At 39.4% G+C, this 17862-nt stretch overlaps 1 protein-coding gene across 1 annotated transcript in view; it reads right to left on the bottom strand.

Annotated features, from left to right (window-relative positions):
* Nucleotides 1-710: 710 nt before the first annotated feature.
* The window catches only part of acadsb (acyl-CoA dehydrogenase short/branched chain), a 71220-nt gene continuing 54068 nt past the window's right edge, over nucleotides 711-17862 (bottom strand). Inside the window, exons 6-11 of the mRNA XM_062526099.1 lie at nucleotides 15674-15799; nucleotides 14573-14665; nucleotides 7651-7740; nucleotides 6949-7086; nucleotides 4259-4358; nucleotides 711-2147 (exon numbers count right to left, since the gene is read on the bottom strand). Coding sequence (XP_062382083.1) covers nucleotides 2071-2147; nucleotides 4259-4358; nucleotides 6949-7086; nucleotides 7651-7740; nucleotides 14573-14665; nucleotides 15674-15799 — 624 coding nt within the window. The 3' untranslated portion in view covers nucleotides 711-2070. The remainder of the gene's footprint in view (nucleotides 2148-4258; nucleotides 4359-6948; nucleotides 7087-7650; nucleotides 7741-14572; nucleotides 14666-15673; nucleotides 15800-17862) is intronic.

The following is a 17862-nucleotide window of genomic DNA, read 5'->3' as shown; positions in this document are numbered from 1 at the left end:
GCGTTTTGGACTGGCAATTAACTTGTTAGTAACTGGTTAGGATAATATGATCTAGCTGCTAGATGATCCTACAATTGTAGTCAATGATTCGTTTGAAAAGAAAAGAGGAAATATTAGAAGAAAACCATGTAGGCTAGATGAAACATTTTGAAAAGACAAAGTTTAGTAGCCACAGATTGTGTAGCCACTCCATTCTGAATGATAGCTTCATGGGCTTGCTATTTCACTTATAGCCTAAGGCTGACTAAAATACATAATAAAAACAAAACATAACTGATCACTATTCAGCCTATATCCTGACTAATGTTATACAAATTCTCATTATACTTACCAGTTGGGTATGACCCCTGGATCATGTCAATAACTTCATCTGCAGAGAACAATTTCTTTCTCCTTGTCGCCATTTTAAGACACATGTAAAATTCACTTTGACTTCACATTAACTTTGACTTAGGCAACAAATAATGTTCTAAGTAATTTAAGATTTTGTCAATTTCACCTGAGGTGGCAGTCATAAAGAGGATAAGATTTATGAAAAAAAAAAAAATGACTTAGGCGATAAGTTAAGGCGTCGTTGTGTTTCTATGTATGCAGATGATTCAACTCTCTATATGTCTGCACAAACAGTTGAGGAAATCACCTCAGCCCTCAACAAAGAGTTGCAGGAGGTTTTCAAATGGATTTCTGATAACAAACTTGTCCTGAACATATCAAAAACCAAGAGTATTGTATTTGGAACAAAACACTCATTAAGCTCTAAGCCCCAACTAAATTTAGTACTGAACAATGTTGCGGTTGAGCAATTACAAGAAATAAAGCTCCTGGGGGTAAACTTAGACTGTAAACTGTCATGGTCAAGGCATACAGATTTACTGGCGCAAAAGATGGGGAGGAACATAGTTTTGTATGACTCCTAGTAAAGGTAATGAATATTACAGTGGTAGGAAGATAATAACTTCCTGTAAATGTAACAATTATTGTGTTGGTGGGAAATTGGGTAATTACGTTGACAGTAGGCAACAATTATTACGTTGGTGGGACATTTTCTCAAGTCTCTTAAAGTGTAACTCTGGCGAAAATTGAACCCAGGGTCTTTTTCTGCATTAAAACATCAAATAAGCCGTAGAGACAGTATTCGCTGATCAAGCATACAGAGGAGCTTGCACCATTGTACGTTATAACTGCTAAGGGCGGTGAACTAAACGCTTCCCACATAGCATTTTTTTTAAACCAGCAACATTGTTCAAACCAGCACCTAACCTCGTCAGTAGCTTGCTCAGGGTCTCTACACATAAAACGAAGCACCAATAATGCACATAGCGAACCCGGAGTTTATTACAGAAGACTGTTAAGAACACTTAACAACTGGACTTACAGTATACGACAGAAAGTTGAGATCTCACATCACATAATCACCTTATATGGATTTTCCTTCGAGAGGAGTTTGTAAAGGGAGAGTTGGTAAGTGTTCTTAACAGTCTTCTGTAATAAACTCTAGGTTTGCTATGAACGCACTTGGTGCTATTTGGGGCTATAATATGTTCTTAACAGTCTTCTGTAATAAACTCTGGGTTCGCTATGTATGTTGCTGGTGCGATTTGGGGCTATAACGTACACCGGTGCAAGCTCTGTAGTGCTTGCTCAATGAAAAACACTGGTCTCCACAGCTTATTTGATGTGTTTTCATGCAGAAAAAGAGCCTACGGTCAATTCTCGCCAGAGTTACACTTTAAGCATAGCACAATACCAACTCAAAACATTTTTTTATTTTTAATTTGAGGAAACAAAACTGACACCACAGAATCTAATAAGACTCCTTACACTAATTAGCAAACTGCAAATCCTTAGTAGAAAACGTACAACACTAGTAACAGTATTAGTGCACATAATTGACACTAGTGTTTACTGTGTTTGAAGACAAACCTATCCACTTATCCCAGTAATGATATTATTAGCATAAAACAACAGAAGACACAGCAGCAACCACACAATAAATCCCGAAAACATTCAGGTTCAGATGATATGCCAAAGTTTGGAGTGCTTTGTTCTGAAGACACATGTAGAGGCGTCTCACTGGTCATAATCCTGATCAATGAATTTGGCCATGGTAGTGAGCTGGATGTTAGTTGTTCCCTCATAGATAGTACCTGAATGATCAGTAAAGTATGAAAACATTTCAAAATGTCAGAACAGTGTCATACTGTATATAAACTCCTCAAGTAATCATTAACTGAATGTATTCATCTCTAAACTGTGTAGATTGTGGAGATGATGTTTAACAAAAAGTGTAACAGAGATTAGGACAGGGATCTACAGTACCCTCCAGAATTATTGGCACCCTTGGTAAAAGTTGACTAAAAATAGGTATAAAAATAATCTTTAGGTGATTTATTGTACTCCCACAATGAAAACAATGTGGAAAAATATACCCTGCAAGGCAAGCAAATTTATTCTGAGAAAAAGGAAAATCTCATAAATAAATAAATATTTTTAACAAAAACAGCTTGCTCACAATTATTGGCACCCCTGAAACATATTATGTACAACATTTAACAGGAGCATTTTCCTATGTAAATGCAACGTTTTAAAGTAAATCAGAGTGTCTGTGAACTTTCAGAAGTAGTTCATGACGTTCTTTTTCACTATGGTATGAAAATGAAGTCACTCAGAGACTAAATCCTCTAGTCATTTTTCAACATTGGAGAGACAAGAGAATACACTAAATTGAAATAAAAAGAAATTGTGTTGACATTTGTAAGTAAGAGAATGTCTATGGAAACTAGGTATTTTGTTGAAAATGCCTATATTTCCAGTTAAAATGATGAATAAAAGGTTCTAATCATCTGGAAATGTGGCAAACATGCTTGGACAAAGACCCATGGCTATTTTGCTCCCACGCACAGTATGGAGGATGGTATGATAGGCAAAAAAATCCATAAGAACCACTGTTGAGAGTTACAGACAAAGCTATCATCTTGGGGTCACCAAGTCCCCCCAAAAAATCTTTAAAAGTGACCTCACTGCTAATAGATTATTTATACAGCATGTCAGGTTAAAGCCAGTAGAGTCATTTAATGAACAATGTAAATGGCAGGAATTACTGAATGGTACCATGACATGTCTGGGAGTGTGGTCTATTGTCAGATGAAAATAAAATTATGCTCTTTTGCTAAAAACACTTAAGGTGTCTTTGGCATACATAGAAGAATGACTATACTAAAAAGAACCCCATGCCTAATCAGAATTATGGTGGAGGGGCTGTGCTATTGTGGGGCTGTTTTAATTCCCAAAGGCCTTGGGAACCTAATTAAGGTGCATGGCATCGTGAACACCAAGAAAAACCTGAACATTTTCAAAGGAAATCAAACAATCTCTGCCAAGGCCCTAAAAGTTGGTCATGATTGGATCATTCATCAGGTCAATGAACCAAAACAAATGCACAGATCAAAACAAATATGGTTTACTGAACACAAAATCAAGCTTCAGACATTGCCATAGCAGTCCCCTGATCTAAACTCCATAGAAAAACAGTGGGATGAGTCAACGAGAAGAATGCACAAGTGTGGACCTAGCAATCTGGACGATCTGGGGAGGTTTTGTAAAGATGAATGGTCTTAAATCCCTTACTTTGTATTCTCAATCTTTATGGGGTGTCAGAGAAGAATATTACATGCTGTTTTATTGATAAAGGGAGGTTTAAGAAGGTATTACAAGTAGGGGTGCCAATAATTGTGAGTGACGTGTTTTTATTAAAAACATTTATTTCTTTATGAGATTTTCCTTTTTCTCAGAATACATTTGCTTCCCTTGCAGGGTGTATTTTTCCTCATTGTTTTCATTGTGGGAGTACAATAAATCACCTAAAGATGATTTTTTAGACCTATTTTTAGTCAACTTTTACCAAGGGTGCCAATAATTCTGGAGGGTACTGTATGTATGTCCACCCTTCCAAAGTAGGTAGGTTCAAATAAATACAACAGCCATTTTCGCTCCCATTTGTCATGAATTGAGAAGAGGGATGTAAGATCTTCTATGCACACAATAGGCATATTTCTTGTTCACAGATGTATTAAAATACATTTTAGCAAATACTTCACTTTATCCAAAATAATCCATCTACTTGACAGATGTGGCATATCAAAAGATGGGCTTCAGTTGTAGATATTTTGCTTCAACTCGTGAAAATGGGAGTGAAAAAGAATGCGTTTTATTCATATTTTTCTAGAGGAAACAAACATAATCTGATATGCCACTTTACCTATCTTACAGTCCCGGTAGAATTTCTCAACAGGGTAGTCTTTGGTGAAGCCTACCCCCCCCATCCATTCGATGCTTTTTGATGTAGTCAGAGTTGCAACCTGTGATACAAACACACCAAATGAGAAAATATTATAAATAACAGAGACTAAAGTTAATTATCCTGAATATCAATGTAGCAGGATCAAGTGGTGGAGTTGCCTAATTGCCTAGCCTAATGACTGCCTAATTGGGTAGCCAATGGGTGTTCTTGGTTACCATATAAAATGGTAGGTAGAGTTTGCCCAGGTGGACACCTGAACACCTGACTCTGCCACTACACCCCTTCCCGCCTGGCTGCCGGTATGAAATTGCTCTCTTTTCTCCCTCTTGCGCTACCGTTTTAACTGTTTCAGAAGGTTAATATCTGCAACCATGGTTTTACAGCACCATCCATTGCTTGTCACACTGTCCTCCATGCTGTTCTGGTGCATGGCTTGTTCAGCCATGGCGAACTATCCAACTTGCACCCTGCCTCAAGTGTCGAGCCGTCTGCTACACTGGTATGTAGTGTATTGGGTTATTTAATTTAGTTTCTCCTGTTTGTCCGGTTTTAATCTCCGTTTTCTTGTTGTGAATTGTAGATATTGTGGGCCTGAGTCATCTGGACATGCATTGTGCACACTGCTGCTTTGCTGAGCTTTGCTTCTTGTGCTATCTTGTTGACATTTCCTGCTCCACCGATCACGTGCGCTGCAACACCGAAGCTAATGGCAGTGGCGGGTGCAGACAGCTGCTTTATGATTGTTCTGGCGTGATGGTGAATGTGAATGTAACAGTGTTGTGTGTGTTTAGTTTGTTGTTTGTATTGTGGTGTTTGTTCATGATTTATGCACTGGTAGGAGGCCACCTGTGCTGCTCACCAGTGATGGTGGCATCCTACCACAATTATATGTGTGTCTGTACCCCCAACAAATGTCTTATTTTGTCCCCAGGAGCTGAGAGTCCAGGGGGAGGGTAGAAGTGCCTCTGAGGTGGTGGTGGCCCATACCTGTGTGCTGTGTTCACGTGTGATCGTTGCAGTGGATCTCTCTTGCCGTGTGTGCGTGTGTGTGTGGGCACGTATAAGTGGTTGGCTTCCTGGGATTCTCCTGGCCTATGGTGATCTGCCTCCCCCCAGTAAGCCTCAGCCCTGGGACCCCTTCCTCTGTCAGTTGTCATGTGTGTCAAAACTGTTAATAAAATATATTTATGGATGGAACCACGTATCTGCCAGTGAATAGACCGAACCTTTGTGCCTTTTCAACCTAAAGATAACATTTCTCTGGGTGCAATTCCCGGAGTGGCGTAGTCTGCAACCTACCAATTCTCCACAATGCCACATCGAGATTAGAGTTCAAATAGTAGTTAAACAAATGTACTTATATTGTTTCAAAATAACATCATGCATCGGTACATTCATTGCATTTGTTTACCATGACATACATAGAGAGAGCATGCAAACAGTTAGAAAGGTTCCATGAAAACATAAAAGAAAACAACATAAGGCTCTTTTGCACTGTAGGGACGTTTTGTAGTTCCTAGAACTCCTATTTTCACTCCATTTGGACAGCATGGAACTGGGGATTAAATAGTTCCTTTGACTGCAAGACGGAGCCAGATGGAGTCTAGTTACCGTCTCTGATGGAGCTGTATGTCCCCAGCTGTCCACCGTTATTTTAAAATGGCCCACGTACATGGAGAGTCGACACAAGCTATGTACAGTGGGGAGAACATGTATTTGATACCATGCTAAAGTTGCCTAAAAAGTGGAATATAAAATCATCATTTGACAATTGATCTTAATGCCTTAATTAAAAAAATGAGTAAAAATCAAACCGCTAAGGACACCAATTTTCTTTGTGATTGAAGAATGTATGGTAAATAAATAAATGTTCTTCCTAAATGCTAGGGGGAAGGAAGTATTTGACCCCCTATGGGAATTTAACACATGGGGTTAACATAGGGGCAGGCAGATTTTTATTTTTAAAGGCCAGCTATTTCATGGATCCAGGATATTATGCATCCTGATAAAGTTCCCTTGGCCGTTGGAATTAAAATAGCCCCATATCATCACATACCGTTCACCATAGCGAGAGATTGGCATGGTGCTTTTTCCAGTAGGCCTATTAGCCTGTTTGATTTGCATTGAGCTCAATGAGCATCAAACAGGCTAATTGATTTTTACTAAGGCATTAAGATCAATTCTCAAATGATGGTTTTATATACCTCTTTTTAGGCAACTTTAGCATGGTATCAAATACATGTTCTCCCCACTGTATATGTAAATTACGATTTCTAGGTATGCTTGGAATTGGTGCTGGTGGTGGTAATTAAACATGACTGAGGCCACATTTATGAATGGGAAATGTTAATTTTGTGAACAAACAACTGAAAACATTACACAATGTCTCTTTAAAACGTCACTCATATAAACCGATTCAATAATAGTTTCTTCCCAAAAGTCGCAACCACTCTAAACTTACATGCACCTAACTTTTTATGTATGCAGTGTCTCAGAACTGTGCACTTCCGAAATGCTCCTTGCACTGCTTATTTTACTTAAATGTTGCTAGATTTATCTTATTCATACACTATGTGTTTAGTGACAATAAAAGACATTCATTCATTTATTCATTCATGTGTACAACTGTTTTACTATCAGAGCCTGACCTCAGCTGTGAAGTACTTAGCCATACAGGCTTCTTTGATAAATGGCCTCTGAGCTTCCTTCAGTCGGGCAGCATTATACGTCAGCAGCCTGGCAGCCTCAAGCTGGGTGGCCACATGAGCAATCTGATGTTGCATGCCCTGAAAATCAAACAGAGCATGTTACCCTTCCTCAAAAATGCTTGTAAGCCACATTTTCACAACTCAAAGTCAGCTTTGTGATATGAAAATCTTTAAGTATAAATTAAAGTCTCAATTGAGATACTGTAAGTAGCAAAAGTGTTGTAGGTACAGATCATTACCAAAAAAAGTAAATGTCAATAGCTAATTGTGATTGGCTGCCTGATCCTGAGCTGAGATTCAGGGATTCATTGGCCCACCATATACGGCTATCTGGTTGACAAGCTCAGTGTGCATATACTCAAAAAAGTAGGCATTTTTCTTAACGTTTCCTTGATGTTTCGGTCAACTCACACACACACACACACACACACACACACACACACGCACACACGCACACACGCACACACGCACACACACAATTCAATGGAATGGAAACTTTCTGACCCAGATATGCATGTGCATTTTTCTTGTGAGGTGAATTGTGAACGGTTCAAAATGGCTCTAGGTTTGTTTGCCCTCTGAGTTCGTCAACAACGATAGTTGTTAGGGACCTGAAATCGGTCTATAATGAAAGGCATTTACCTGGAAGTCAAATACACGTTTTCGGAACTGTACCCTCTGTCTCGTGTAAGGCACAGCTTGATCAAAACAGCCTTGAGCCAAACCCAGCATCTGAAACCAAAATAACCTTTAGTTAACAGCATATTTTATCATGTTGATGGTGAAACCTTGTTACAACACACAATGTAATAATACAGCATTCTATTTGTATCTTTTAAAGCTCAGACTAATGTATACACATTTTCTTACATATTTGCTGTAAATAAACCACTATTTACTATCGATTTACCAAACAGATACCTCTACTCGTAGGCTACAGCGGTAGATGGCGCAACGCTAGCTCCCTCGTCTAGCATGCAACCGACCCGGGTTCAATACCAGCTATGAGCGAAGTTTCGTAGGCCTTGCTTACATTGACTGAATTCAATGATCGTTTTTTAACATCAACGAACAATTATTTTTCGTTAATGGTTTTTAATAACAAACTATCTGGAACAAACATACGGCGGGCCTTTAAATCAGCGAGCTGTACTTGAACGATAGCCCTGCATCTGTCCATTCCCATGCAGTTCCTCCTGCACGAAGGCTATCACATTGTCTATGTCCGACTGATTTAGTCTCCTGCACAGTCCATGTTCACGACACCGCCTCTTCAAGGTCCGGATAGAAATCACAATAGGCCTACTGTTTACCATTAATGAAAAATAATTGTTTGTCGTCGTTAAAAAACGGTCAACGAATTCAGTGAATGTAATCTACAAAATCCCACTCATGGCAGGTAATGAACCTGGGTCGATTGAGTGTTAAACGAGAGAAAAAGCATTGCGCCACTTGACGCTGTACAGATAACAAATGGTCAATGGAGATTCAGACTTTTGGTCAATGGAGAGGGAGATAAATGCTTATTACCCTCTTTCAATAACAGCAGTCTGCTCAACTTACCACGGATGCTTCATAAGTCACAAAAAACGAACGCAATGTTTAGGACAGTTTGCCACTTTGACAAAATTACAGTTTGTCATTTTTGACACCCTTTGAGAGCAAGACGATGGTTTTATGGATTATTATTGTTCAGTTTAAGGATGTGACGATAAACCGGTTTTACTATTAACCACGGTGTGAAATTTCACGGTTAATAAATCGTGAAGGCTCTCCCAAACCGCCTTTACGTTAACATTCAGAAAAACGTACATCCGGTACCATACACAGATTAGCACAACCCGCACGGAACCAAAATAAAGTTACACCAATGGTGCTCTAACAGAGTGCTGCTTGTCTTGAAAGAAGAACAAGAACAAGACGCTGTACACAATGCTTTCTGTCAGCCTCCTCAAAAAAACGGTGCACAAAAATACCCTGCAATCAAACATATCTTTATATAATTTTATGATCAATACTTTTAGGAATGTTTCACAGTAAGGCGCGTGTTATCAACAAGGCGTGCCTCGCCTCCCCTAGCCTGCGTCTTTCCTCACACACACAAAATCAGCTGACATGCCAAAACAGCGATACATGCTAATGTGATGCTGAGGCTAACCAGCAACAAATAATACTAGTAGGCCAACGTTGAGTTGATTTGCGCACTTAACTGTCAAGTTTAACCTAACTAGGATCTGAGATTTAGTTCATTTAGGCCTACTGTTTTGATTGAATGACATTTCAGAAATAGGCAACGCAACCTTTATGTCTGGAGTTACTTGCTAACTACAATATCTCGCTAGCTCACGTCATGTCATTTGAGTAGTGCTCACATAGACAGTGCTCACCAAAATCATAAGGGAACATTGCGTGACACTTATCTCTTCTATGATCCCAGAAAGATTTTGTTATTTTTTTGAACATTTATTTTATCTAATGATGACACAGAAAACACAATGAATTGCATCCACTTATGTAGGCCCACTATGCGCGCTAGCCTAAAACGATTAGACTTTCACGTATTTCTTAAAGTGACAGGCACTCAATTAGACCTACACATCACATTAAAGAGGAATAATGCAGGATTGGCGATTTCATCTCTGGTTTCGGTTTCGTTTTTCGTTTTCGCTCGTTTTATGCTTGCATATTTCTCTGCAGAACTTCCCCGACAGCTTTAGCGTGTATATTTATACATATATAGGCTATATATAAATATATAAATTGCAAGCGTGGTTCTTCTTGTTCCTTTCGCGTCTCTGACTTCCAGATGTAAACAGCAGACGATCGTTTATCAGAAAGTTGCAAGGTTGTAATAGCGGATAGGGACACTAGGGGCGGGAGGAAATGTGACTGTTTTCGATAAAACTGGTCAGTCAAGCAAAACAACGATTTCTAAGCGATTTTATGACTATGAAAAAGTTGCATAGGGTCTCTTTAATGATATGCCTAAGTGTAATAGATTAAAAGTCAATATGAAGTATTCAAATGACTAAATATTCTTACTAGAGATGCACCGATCGATCTGCTGGTGACCGGAATCGGACGATTTTCACGTGATCGGCCATGACCGGCGACCGGCTGGTCAGTCCGAGACATGCCGATTTTATGCCGGTCAAATGCACTCGCACGTATTTGTAACATCATCACACTGAGTTTGCAAAGTTTGATGAAGCTAGCAAAGGCCAACAGTCAGGGCTGGATAAAGCGCTAATACTGAGTTTTTCTATGCAGCGAACGCTGCTTTGCCATATTGCGTGGAATTTACTAAGCTGTCACTTCAGGATAGGCTACAGCACTCATCAAAGCCCGTCCTTGCCACTAATTGCGTGCCCACAGCTGAACCACAAGCGCTATCAATAAGCAGCGACATAGCCTTTATACTCCAGGCGAGACACGGCAGGAATAAACATAGTTTTGCTTCGGTTTGCCAACTTATCATGTATTCTTTCACACTACTACAACAACTAAGTCCGATTTACACATTTAGAGGTTTATTTCATTACCTTTTGTCTGATCATGCCTGTATATTTCTTCTAAATTCGCCAAAAGTTAGCATTAACGTGTCATAAACTACCGCGACCGTGATACAAAACATATCATGCGTGGTGTCGTTGGAAAGCTGTGTTTCTCCTGCATGACGTTATGCCATCCAAATATGGACACTTCCTTAGTATCCACAAGCAATCGCGAAAGTTCAAAGAAGAGTGTGGACTGAGAATGTATGTCATTTGCTGTTTCTCAAGGCTTCTCAAAATTAGTTTTTTTTTTGTTGTCATTTTCCAACATCTCAGTCTATGTAGCACATGAAGCCTGCCCTACACCAAGCTTTCCATTTATCAGTATTCTGATGATATTTACAGTTGGATATTGGATGTGAGAAGAAAAAAAAATAGTGTTCTTACAGTGCATTTCTATTAGTATGTGTGAAATGAATGTCCCACACTGGGAATACTGCAGCTGAAAAAGACTTGAAGAAGAATCTGTCTATTCACATTTGTCTACATTGATAAGTTGATTACATTTCTATATTTATATGTTGTATTAAATAAAATATAGGCTAGAAAATAACTCTTTGTTTGTGCTGTAAAGTGGTTAGAAGAAATTAAATCGGAATCGGCTAAAATCGGTATCGGCAGGTCAAATTCTATGAGAAATCGGAAATCGGAATCGGCCAAAAAATTGCAATCGGTGCATCTCTAATTCTTACCTACTAGTAATTACGCACATCATAAAATACTAGAAATCATTAAGAAAATGTATAATCTGGTGTGAAATAAAACCATGACTATTAGCTATAATCTTGTGTGTGTGTGTGTGTGTGTGTGTGTGTGTGTGTGTGTGTGTGTGTGTGTGGGGAGCAGCCTATCTAGCCTATTCCATGTGTCCATTATCTAGGCCAACCTCCAAAACAAATGTTGTAAGAATGCACAAACTGGAAATATTAGAACATTAACTTTCTCATGGTGTGTTAAATTGTCAGGAGAGAGACTACAGCTTTTGACTATAGTTTACTAAGCAGAGTGATTATTTTATTATTACTGTATAAGATCAAAACCTCTACAGAATGTCTTTGTGTGATTTTATATATTAGTGCAGTTGTCAACAATATTCACACAAAATAATCGTAATAATCGTTAAATCGTGATTATTCTTCAGACAATTATCGTACCACCAAAATCTGTAATCGTGACATCCCTAGTTCAGTTCAGTTATTATTGCCTATTATTATTGTTCAGTCTCCATCTGATTCGGAGAGGCACACCGACGCTTACAGACGGCCGATGATAGGCGCAGCACTTTAGGCCTACATAGCACACTATCCATATTTGAAACCTTCGCACATGGAGGCATTCAATAGAAGAGCAATTAGCATAGGCTATTGTCTGGCATCTCGTGGAAGAATACGCAATCATGTTTGATCGCATTATGCAGAACGTTTCAAAATGTTTGAATTCGCCTGCGTGCGTGTAGGTGTGTGAATAGAAAATAATAGAATATAATTTAAACTTTTATGATACCATGCTGAAGGGAATATCAGACATGAACTGGTCGGGGATCGAACCGGCAATCCCCCGGTTACAAGCCCGAAGTTTTAACCATTAGGCCATGGCTCTAGCCTGGCACGCCCTCCCAGTGACGTAACACGTTCCGTATCGCTGTCGCTGGTCTGGTCAACTGCTAATCGGGAAGGATTTCTGAATTCCCCAAATCTGCGGAACTGCCCCCTTTGGTCAAGAACCAATCATCTTTGAGCAGCTCCAACAGCTCTGGGTAGAGGCGTGTTCAAGGCAGAGGAAAGAGTGTTGTTATTGGTTTAAACTCGGCAAACCGCTTTCTGACATCGACCAGTAGCAAATCGAGGCACTTAAAGGAGGCGGGTCAACCCTTGGAGAAACCGTGTTAGCACAGGCTCTTGGTCAGACTAAAGTCTCGCAGAGCCTTTCAAGTCGATGGCAATCAGGCTACCATGGCTCTGCCCCACCAGTGTGAGAAAATTTGCTGAACTCTCAACCACGAATTCACATAGAAATTAACTTAAAATGTAGACAAAATATAGCTCTTTTCAGCAGACATCGCAAACATACAACATTCGCAAAATGGAGAACATCTTTCACTCATCATGTTTAATTACTTCTCGCGCCTATGCCTTTCATGAAAAATGCCTTTAATGAAAATTGTCTAAGAAAGTAGCCGCGGTAGCCTGTAAAATGCGGCATATAAAATCCTGGCTACTATGTTATTGAAACCAGGTTAGGCTTTGTCTCGTCAGGTCCATGGTCATTTTTGGCTGCGCGAACATAGGCTAAATGAATAGAAGTGAATTTGGGGAGTGAATTAGAACTAGCCACCCATTCATTTTAGAGCTTAGATTATCTGCCCAAACCCGAACTGCGGGCCGGTGTTACGGATCTCGAGATCCAACAACGCCGGTGTTGGGTCGAAATTGTTCATACCTCGGTTCCGTCGGGTCAGGCTCTAATCACAGAACGCATGCCTCCGTTTTAAAATAGCCTATAAATCACATTTCTAAGTAGCATACAAAATGTAAAAACGAAATCTAAAAAACAAAATACTATGAAAAAGTTGAAAGTCAAGTTTGCTTAAGGTTTGTTCGAGAACTCTTCCAGAGTTTTTACCTCAAACAACACAAATCAACACAAATAAATGAACAGATAACTCAAACGTGCTGTAGCCTATGTCATAATGAAACAACCACAGACTATCAACACGGTCTGACACGAATGACACATGGCTTAGTGCAAACTGAATTTATGACCAAACGATTTGATTCGTGCACGAAGCGCCATCTAGCTATCATTATGTGTAAGTAACAGCGTCCCAGTCTAAGGACTCAGCGGTCTTTTGACCGCCTCAGCCACGCTTTAAGTAGTTCACACCAGCACGGCGCTTCTAGTAGGACGTCAAAGCGGTCTAATGACCGGGGCGCGGCGCTTCTAGGTATAAGTGGGTCAGAACGGCACGGCGCTTCTAGTGTTAAGTTGCAGCGTTCATCATGGTGCTAATCTGGTGCCGTGATAATGCAAGTCAACGGTAACATCCAGCCTGCCACTGAAAACAGTCTTAATCCACTCCACAGAACACCCGAAACAAATAAATTATAACGTCAGACTATCTTTGCACATGTTGATGTTGATAGGACAATGTTAGAAATAAAACTAACCTTGCATCGCATTGCAATAGCCTACTTTGTTCCCTGTATGGCAGTAGCGGATTGATATTGAGAAACTAGTCCCTCAAAATGTAATAAATCATTGAGTTGCAAGGTTAGTTTTATTTCTAAAATTATTCTATTAACACGGACATGTACATCGATAGTCTGACGTTTTCATTTACTTGTCTCGGGTGTGCTGTGGAGTGAGTAAGACTGTTAATGGACTGGATGTTACTGTTGAAATGCGTTAGCTCAGAACCAGCTTAGCAAAGGGGAACGCTGCAACTTAAGGAAGGGGCTAAACGCAATAAAAACTGTCTCCATCGACCTATATCACCTCTGCAAAGTTGGAAATGAGGTCCTATGTCCAAAATTCCGAACTATTCCTTTAATCACAGTTTAATCGCTGCTCTGCAGCCACAATATTTTCTTCTTAATTCAGATGGAATATGTTGTAGATCCATGGAGGCATTCATCGGCATCGTTCTCAATGAAAGAATTTTCTCTCAAAAGTAAACAATGTTGCCATATCGCATAAGCATTTTTTTAAAATAAAATGTCCAAACTAGCAGATATGTGAGAATAATTTCAAAAACATATTCAGCATGCATTAAATATAATAGCAAAATATGACTAGATAATAAAGATACATTAAATAAAGATATATTAAATAATATACAAAACAGGATGGAGCAGTTGCGACTGGCAGCCACTTGGCACCGCTGTCACTAAGCTATTAGATAAGCAGTTTTTGCAGTGTATGGGTAAAAATGACATAAGATGATACAAAAAGGATAACCATGAACCAGTTATAGCTTGAAGAGCAGGCAGTATCAAAAGAAAATGTATTACCTGAGCGGCAATGCCAATCCTTCCTTCATTGAGCATTCCAATTGCATATTTATAACCATGGCCAATGTGTCCCAAAATATTCTTCTCAGGGACCTAAACACACAGTGTACTATTATAGAGATGCATTTGCATCATGTACAATGTAGGTATTGACAATGAGGCTACACATCACCACACAATAAAAACTGCTTGTGTAACCAAGCATTACTAATCTTTTATAAGAGAGAAGAAATATTATTTTCTGATTAGCTGGTTGGATGATTATTCGTTACAGGACACCTATGAAGTAGATCTGGTAAAAAAAGTTAATCATGAACCCTGGAAGCAGGCTTCGCAATCAGAATTAATTAGCAGTTTTTGCCGCGTAAATGGCTTCTATTAAAGCTACAACAAACACTTTCCACTTATAATAAACATGAGAAGAACCCATATGGAGTTCCAGTAGCTCCAGTGCCATACTTAGTTCTTTACGCATAATTGGAATGACTAACAAATCGTCTGGGTGGGTTGTATACATTGATGGACAAATGGGCAAATGTGTTACCTGAGCGTGCTTTGGTTGATTTTGTTTGCAACAAAAAGGTCTCGCTAGAGAAGTAAGACATTTAGATTTTGGTAGGAGTTTGGCAAAGTAGTCAAAAAACGGAACTACTTTGTAGGTGTGTAATTAACTGAAAAATAATTGATGTTTAGGAAATTCAACCAAGCAGTGGTATAATGGCTGACAGGGGAGGGGAGATAATAAATGAGAGCAGATGTGATGTGACATTTCCCAAATGTACTTGCAATCTATCACTATTTCCTTTCTATGGTCCTTATGCAGGGAAGGGAATAGCCAAATTTGAAAAAACTGGTAAATCACATCGACATACCTTATTTCAAAGTCAACAAGAAAATAATGATCTATAAATACCTAATCTTTTCTTCAGGTCTGACAAAACTAGAAACTAGAAAACGTAATTTCGAGGAAATTACCAGTGCATGCAAAAGCAAGACATAAGATAAAATGTGAAACAAACTTAAATTTACAAACAGTTGTGGTGATAATGCCCCTTTGGCATTAACCACTGACAATGCTGAAGTAAATAACTGCAGACCTACCTTGACATTATCAAAGTTAAGTGGGCATGTGGAGGAGGCACGCAGACCAAGCTTGTTCTCCTTCTTGCCAATATGAAGTCCTTCTGTTTCCCGGTCCACTATGAAACAAGTAATGCCCTTATAACCCTGTAGATTAAAAAAATCGAATGGGTTAATAACCACAACAAAAGTAATTTGTAAATTGCTATGATAATTTCCAGCTGTGATCCCCCTGATAAGTAATATCAACATAATTAGTGCTGCCACTAACAACGACTAATCTTTCGGCTAATTTTTCGATTAGTCGTCTAAACCTAACGACTACATTTTTTTCCCCCATGAATTGTTATTTTGTTGTGTCCATTTTATTTTGAACTCAACTGAAGGGTCAAAACATGAAATATATATCAGCCTACCTTTGTTAGAAGCTCATCAAGTAAGCTGTTCACAATCATTATGTATAACAATCTAAGCATATATAGCTTTTCCATTAGGCTATAGAATGCTGTAGTGGACACTGTTATTGACATGTATCCTCTCACTTAACTACTTGCATGTGGTAAGTGTGTTCTGTGGTGTCATGCTACGATCTGAGATGCGTTCCGCACGACACGTCAATGTATTATCTCGTTCTGTGTTAAGGGCTTGTGTGACTGGTGCCCCAGTCATGCGTCCCATGGTGCCTACTGACCATACCTGTGCTGGTGCTGACTACCCTCCACCATGCCTTAGTTATGCTGCTTTAGCATAGCACTGTCATGGACTTTTCATGTGTCACGCCGTACAACTCCTCTTCTCCCCTCTCCCTCTCTCAACTCTCCCTCTTTCCTTCTCTCCCTGTCCTGTCATTCAACTCCCTCTACTTCCCTCTCCCCATCTGCCTTTTCCCTCTATAGTATAATATTTTATATCACCATTGATATGCTTATTAATACTAACCATCATGACTTATAGTAATACTAACCCACTTTATTTCTCTTCCCTTTCCCCTATACCTCACCTGTGAAGTAAACCATTACCAGTCATCAGCCATCTTTGTGCCTGGCCCTCATCACACCTAAAGTCTCATCCCTGACTGCCCTACCATCGCCATCGCCATCCCTATGACTGCAGTCCCATCGCCTGCTGTGGTTCCCTGCCCGGATTCCTGGCCCACGCATCCTAGCGACCATTACTTTCTGAAATTACTATTGGACAATTTATTCCCTACACTGGACTATTTGAACTTTCTGATACTGCAAATGACTCTACTCTACTGTAACTGACCGGCAGATGGGTTGGGCCCTTGAGTCCTGGATCTGTCCGAGGTTTCTTCCTATATATATATCTCCAATTCTAGGGAGTTTTTCCTTGCCCCTGTTACTCATGGGCTTTCTTTGAATGTTTAACACTCTGTAAAGCGCCATGAGACATGTGTATTGTTTTGGCGCTCTATAACTGAAATTAAATTGAAAATTAAATTGATGTACGCTGTCTCTTAGGCTGCGTTTAGACTGCAGATCGGATATGCTCAATTCCGATTTTGTGCTCATATCCGATTTTTTTGATTGCATGTTTACATCTACTTTCGCCAGTGACCCAAATCCGATCATGTGTGTTTACATTTGCCAGACACTTGAAATGGCCCGCATGCGCATGAGCTAGAAGTTTCTCACTTCAAACTAGCTTTACACAACGATAGACTTGAGAGCGGTGAAACTTGACCAGAACATAGTTATACATCTCTACTCCATGAAAGTTGAAACAGAATGTAAAAAATGTGTTGTAGTTTGTTAATAACTTAACTTAACAGTGACATGTACCTTAATTGTTACAACCTAGACGCAGCCATAAAAAAGTGCGGTACAGTTGTAACAGTACAGCGTCATGGTAACAGTGCTAAAATCGTGAATCCTAACATATTTTAACACAAAACACTGCTAGATTAAACAAAGAACATCTGTTTTCATATATATGTTTGTTAGGAGGATAACTAAAAAAGTAATGGATGGATCCGTTGATCCGTCTAGGAGGCGTTTATATTTTTCGCTTGGCGGTATAATGGCATGGTATGGCCACGTAGTGGCGCTCTGAATAGTTTAGGTTAAAATATATGACAACCAAGGAAGAAGTAGACTAAGCTAGTAGTACAAGTTATCAGTTCGACATCGAACTAAGCTTGTGGCCCGCATGGATACATGGAACATTTGCATGGAACATTTGCACGCTTT

The sequence above is a fragment of the Sardina pilchardus genome, chromosome 22 (genome assembly GCF_963854185.1).
Source record: "Sardina pilchardus chromosome 22, fSarPil1.1, whole genome shotgun sequence".
Taxonomy (NCBI): Eukaryota; Metazoa; Chordata; class Actinopteri; order Clupeiformes; family Clupeidae; genus Sardina; species Sardina pilchardus.
This window is presented reverse-complemented; position numbering and strand designations above follow the sequence as displayed.